The sequence below is a fragment of the Ambystoma mexicanum genome, chromosome 2p (assembly GCF_040938575.1).
Source record: "Ambystoma mexicanum isolate Mex_15411 chromosome 2p, UKY_AmexF1_1, whole genome shotgun sequence".
Taxonomy (NCBI): Eukaryota; Metazoa; Chordata; class Amphibia; order Caudata; family Ambystomatidae; genus Ambystoma; species Ambystoma mexicanum.
Window position 1 is genome coordinate 99,775,739 of NC_090923.1, and position 6,000 is coordinate 99,781,738.

Genomic DNA, 6,000 nt, shown 5'->3' on the forward strand with positions numbered 1-6,000 from the left:
CCGGGGCCCAATTTTTTGTGTAGCCAGGACAAGACCTTATTTCTGAGTCTCTCGCTGGTTTCCCTCATTTCCGGTTTTTCTACGCTGGTAATCACAATGTTCCTGCAATCCAAAGTCCTGGTGAGTTTTGCACTGGTTCAGGTCCTGAATGATCTTGTCTTTAATGTATTGCCAGTTTAGAGCTCGATTAGGATGCTTATTTCCGGTGAATAGTCCTGCCATTTCATCAGCAATCACAACATCCGTGCTCTTCAAAGGGGAATGCAACAGCAACACCTCATTTTAGGCAGGTGACATTGGGGAGGAATGGCTAAATTGACCAAGGCCAGCAATTTCGTCCAACATGTCAGTCCTTCTGACCAACAGCTTCCAACTCGGCTGCTAAATTAATCCCTATGGCATCCCCAGCTGCAACCTTCTTTTTCTCCTTAGTCCCAGTTATTCTATGAAGACGCTGTCTTCTCCGGGCACTCCTTGCCATAACCTCCAACACACTGTTACACATGTCTAGGCATGTAGGAGAAACTCCCACTTTAGCAATATCAGAATGGACACCAGGTCCATTTAATGGACAAGACTTTGTTTTTGAAACGGGCGCTCTCATGGCGGGCATAATGCACACTCTACAATAGTTACAACCACAAGGGCCACAGAGACAGAGGACAGGTAGTCCGTTCTAAACTGGATACACTAGCAAGTCTGAACCAAAAACATTTGGCTTCCAGGGGTTCAGCATCACACAGAGTACTATAATGCCTCTTCCCCTACCTTCCCCAGTGTGTCCGTTGTTACCTTCCCCAAACTCCTTGCTGCCTTCAGGAGACATCCCCTGCCTCTCAGGTGGTTTCTCGCATCGGCGCAAGGAGGTAAGGCACCGAGGCACGGATCCAAAAAGCAGAAACGCCACGGGTCCCCAAGAAGTGGCACACAGCACGGTTAGCCAAGCTGGCCGCTTTCAGGTTAGAGGAAAGAACCTAGAAGCGTGCCGGCGGGCCGTCAAGCCACACTGCAGTAGCCTCAGGAACGTCAGCAGCTGCAGCAGCTTGAGTTTGGAAGGCAGATCAGTGTTATCTCCAGTGTTATGCTCTCCTTCCTCCTTCGCTACCTGCTTGCTTCTACTACTCTTTCGCTGGAACTTCCACCTTCCTGCTCCAGTACTACTTCCTGCCACTACCACCACTTACTACTGTTGCTTCCCCCTCCTCGCACTACCACCCATCTCTACTACCACCTCTAACTCCTACCACTATTTCACTACACTATTCCTACTAAACTCACTCCTTACGCCCACACTCGCACTCTACGGTCCCCTTTCTCCAGCGTGTCCGCACTCCTGTCGCACTTTCCTTCTCTGGGCTCTTGGACGTCCGCCTCCTGTCGTCACCCAACTAATCCACACAAACCTAAATACCCCACCTTCCATCACCCCCCCACCCTAGGACTGGTTACTTACCCTATCCAATCACTTACCTGCCTCCAGGAGGTGTGACACAGGGAGGGAAGGGAAGCTTGTAAGTCCTGCCCCCTCTCTCCCGCAGTCTCACTGCTTTCTGGTTTGGAGCCTGTAAAGACTTCCCGAGACCAATTGAGCTTTCAGGCCTGGCTGGAGGCATTTGTCCATTTCAATCCGGGGTGGTTTAGTGGATTGGTTTAATATGCTGAATCCCAGGTGGTTTAGTTGGTTGTCCTCTTGTGCAGGCTCCATTCCTGGACATCACGTTGACTTGTAGGGTCTCGGTGGCATCTGTTCTGGTGCCCGGTGTTATGCTGCTCGTTAAACTCCTCTGTGCTGCACAGTCTGCTTCGGTGCTTTTCCTGCCTCCAGCGTTACTCCCTGCTCCAATGTTGGCAAACCCGCTGTGGCCTTTTCAGGTAAGTCAGAGAGGGGAGGGAGCCTGCTCACTTGAGCACCCAGGTGGAAGTTGCGGGGTTCGACCTCCCTCCCATGACCCTGTTGCATACAACGTAGTATGCCAAAAGGATGACCGTGTCCTGGTAGTACTGGAGTCGCTATGGTGAATGACGGGTACCAACAGCTACTTTTGTGGCAAAGGTAGGAAATGTGGTTGTCCATGAAAAAGTCGAATGGAGAAATGACTGTTTTGGTGGTGGGGTGTTAAATGTGGGGGCAGATCCCTCCGTTCCCCCCCGCTGCTCCCTCCTACCTTTACTATTACCCTACACCTATATTTTAGTTAAATGTCCCCAAATTCTGAACAAAATCAGTAAAAAGATGCAGTCATTTCTCCATAAATTTTTTTTCAATTTGATCATTTCTACGGATACCAGGAATGTTGGATTTTCTGGTGGTCTTCGAGCTACATGCACTATTGTGCCCCTTCACATTGGCCTGTGTTCATTCTAGGTCCAGTTCATCATTGAAGGCGGAACTTCCATAGAATGACCTGTGGATTAAATTAATTGAATCCGTAGGCTTATTTATCTTTAAATATATGTTCTATTGGTTCTAATATAACAGTAAACCTGAAAGATAATGCAATAAGAAGCAAGCGCCGGGGGCAAACTTTGATCAATTTCCCTATAGCTTTTGTTTTGTTTCCTTCGTCTCTGCTGTTTGGAACCCAGACGATCCCGTCTGCATCTTCAAACACCAGCCTCAGCCGCCGCATTCAGTCCTGAAGTTCTTGCAGGATCTTTTTTCTAGCAAGGACACCGCCAACATTTTCTACCACACCGACATGATGGTGATGATCGACATCATCGTGCGGCAGATCTCGGACCTTTCCCCGGGAGACAAGGTATGCCGGGGTGGGGGAGGCATGGGGAGGTTGAGCTTGGTGGAGATATGAGCCCCATACAGTATATTATCTTGTAAAATAATGTCTTGAGAGTTCCAGGTCATAAAATAATGCCAATTATATTTTACACAAATATAAGGTGATGTCATTGATAATTTTGCCCACAATTCCAAATGGGGCATTCTCATTGCAAGACAAAAACGTCAAAATTGGCAATACACTGCTGTCTTTGATTTCTGTTGTAGTTTGTGAATGACACTAATCTGGATTATTTTCCCCTGATGTGCAGCTGCGGATGGAGTACTTGTCGCTGATGCACGCGATCATCCGGTCTACGGATTACCTCCAGCACAGGCACCGTTACAGTGACCTGCAGAGAACGCTGCAGCGTATTCTTGCTGAGGAGGAGGCCGGGCCGCACTGCCAAATGGACAAAATGATCATCCGTGAAATTCACAAAGAGTTCCCGACTATCTCTGCTGGGACGGGATAAGAGTCGTCGGGCGAGTAGAGACTGTGCTTTAATGCAGGCCTTCCACTTGGAGAAAATAGCCCTGGTTATCAAATGACATTTACTTTTGCTCGGCTTAACCGTTTCATTTGCAGTTTACCAGGATTTACTTCTGTTGGGGGGCGATAAACCTCTTGTTTTGATTCCGACAGTGGTATAACTGTGGGCAGTTCAATGCTCCTTATCACCGGATCCAAAATTGGATTGGTCACTTTCGTCATGGAATCCTGAGTTTGGTCCCTGGTGGGCACGAGCAGTCTTAATGCTGATAGCATGGCCGTTAGACTGGAAGTAGGTAATCGAGGAGAAGAGATTTTATATTTTGTTTACTGGACTAAATATTGGTGTACTTGAAAGCGGACAATTGGATTAATTGCTGCCTAAATCCCATTATCAAGCACTGTTTATCTTCAGGAACCGCTATCATCATGGTCAGAATTTTAGTGTTTAACGAAGCTGCAGAAAGGAAGAATTGAAATTGTTTACAATTATCATGGCTCCTGACACGTCCTCGCCTTATTGGCCTTTGTTCGCGTTCTCTTGTCATGATTACAAATGAGCACCACTTTGCAAATGCTCAAAGGTGTTTTGCAAGAGAATGCCTAATAACGGCTTATTCAAATATATTAAATTGTTAAATAATGTCCACTTATTCTCAACGGGTTGCGTAGTAGAACGGAATGGCTGGTGCCCAGACTTGGGTTATTAAGGATATATGATTAATTTAATGCGATACAAAATACACCAAGAGACTTAAAGGTCCTAGTATTGAAACAATTTTTCTTTGAAGAAAGACGCTGAGAGATATAAAAAAATTAGTCATTCTTATTTAGATTGAATCTGCACTTTCTAAAGCCACTAATGATTTAACAAAAACATTTTCTCTTTAGTGACTAATGTATTAATTTCTTTAACCTGGTTTTTGAGATGTTACAGATGTTAACAGTGCATGATTTCTGGAACTTATCTAAATTCCTCTACAATATTTTTGATACGTGAATGTTTAGGCTTCTGTATGTCAATCCAGCCACTGGTAGCAAGTAGTGTGAATCTGATGCCTTCCCTTGCCCGAGGATTCAGGTGAGTTACAGCGTGTGGGGTATTTCACGCAGTCGAAGTAGGATGCATTCCTCAGTGGACTGAGCTTGGACTCCTGCTACTTTGATTTTCTTATTTAGCAAGCTTGATCGAACCTACTACGCTTCTTACCGTTGATTCACAACTTCGATGCGTCTCTAAGCAGGACTCTGAAACCTTTAAAGTCTGGATAAGAGAAGCCGAGATGGTGCTTGCCAAACTCACTCTTTTGTCGATCTTTATGCCTGGCCTCTGGCATGAGGGGGACACATCAATTTATTTTAGTTTGACGTCTTGGGGTGAGTTGGTAGCCACATCTGCTTTTAAACTCTTTGGACAAGTTGTATTTTGGGGGATTTCACAGGTGTTGGGACCCCAGCTCTTCTCTTGAACAGTTCTTCAAGCCCTTGGGTCTACTTCACATTGGTAGCCACGTTTGTAGGTAGGTACATTTTCCTCGCTTTTTTCACTTTATAATGACCAGATTTCAGAAAGTTCAAGGATGTGAGCATTTACACTATTTTCACGATTGGTGTTGCCCCCATTAGGGATTTCACAATCATGAGTTTCTCAGAATGGTTTTTAATCAGATGATTAGATCGGAATACCCTTTTATTTCACTTTTAGGCGCGTGTAAGTAGCCTTCTGTTCTAAACCGCCTTCTATTCTCAAAAGAACTGCCACTTCTTGTTACACAGTCTTATCCTCGGCCAGGCGCCATAGCCCATTTAGATGGCCAAGGCCTTTGTTCTGACTGTGGTTTCTCAGTTTGCGTACTTTTGTCATTTGGGTCATTTTGGGGTGGTTCTTACAGTTACAAACGTTTGTGTTCAGTGGAACAGCTTTTGGCTGTGTTGTGCCTGGGGCTCTCTACTACCCTATTATCTGCTGTGACCGGGATTAGTCGTATCATGATACGTCATCAGTGATAAAACCCTCTCTCAAACAATAGCTTTCATTGAGTCTGTTTGGTGCCTTCCAATAGAGCAGAAACCCTTCCGTAAACAATTGCATTCTTCGGGTGCGTGTGCCCTAACCCTATAACCCTAATTTCCAGTAGTTAATCTTCCAAAATGGCATATGTGTTTAAATGTCACGATAAACCTATTATCTTCAGAGTTGTAGTCTCTCTAACCGCACATGCAGAAGATCAGTCAGGCTACTGTACTTGCTGTAGTCCTGGTAAGATGTTTCTAGTTGTGTTCTGAACCTGCTTGTTTCCATGGTTCCCTTGAGTTCATGGCATATATGCAGTCATGTGATAGTGATATGGATACCAGGTTCTACACTTCGATCGATCCACTCTGGAACATAATGTTTACAGTGAGCTCAGCAATGCATTCTTCAAAAAATAAATATCTCGCATGCACAGAGCTCCAATTTGTGCTTACATTGATAATGTAGTCAAGACTCCACTTCATCAGTTCACCGTTGCAAGGTCTTTCCTTCGCGTCTTGAGATTTTGTCGAGCACTATACCACTTGCATTGGGCATAAAGCCTAATTCGAAAAATCCATTTATTACTAGCATATTTCAATAAGTGGAATGCTCTAATGGCCAGGGCGGAGCCGACAGACCTCATTAGCACATGGTGTTATGGGGAATGTTCCAAGGGTGGCATTTGAGATGAGGGCAAGTCTTCGAGATCTGGAG

The 6,000-nt window shown here is 45.3% G+C and overlaps 1 protein-coding gene across 3 annotated transcripts in view; it reads left to right on the forward strand.

The window, feature by feature from the left end:
* Positions 1-3,921, forward strand: part of NCKIPSD (NCK interacting protein with SH3 domain) — a 651,336-nt gene extending 647,415 nt beyond the window's left edge. For 2 of the 3 annotated variants that reach the window (XM_069643334.1, XM_069643332.1), the window contains 2 exons: positions 2,587-2,759; positions 3,049-3,396. In XM_069643334.1, the coding sequence (XP_069499435.1) occupies positions 2,587-2,759; positions 3,049-3,252 (377 nt within the window). In that variant the 3' untranslated portion in view covers positions 3,253-3,396. Of the gene's footprint in view, positions 1-2,586; positions 2,760-3,048 lie in introns of all 3 variants that reach the window. The other variant, XM_069643331.1, reaches the window with a different exon arrangement.
* Positions 3,922-6,000: the final 2,079 nt, after the last annotated feature.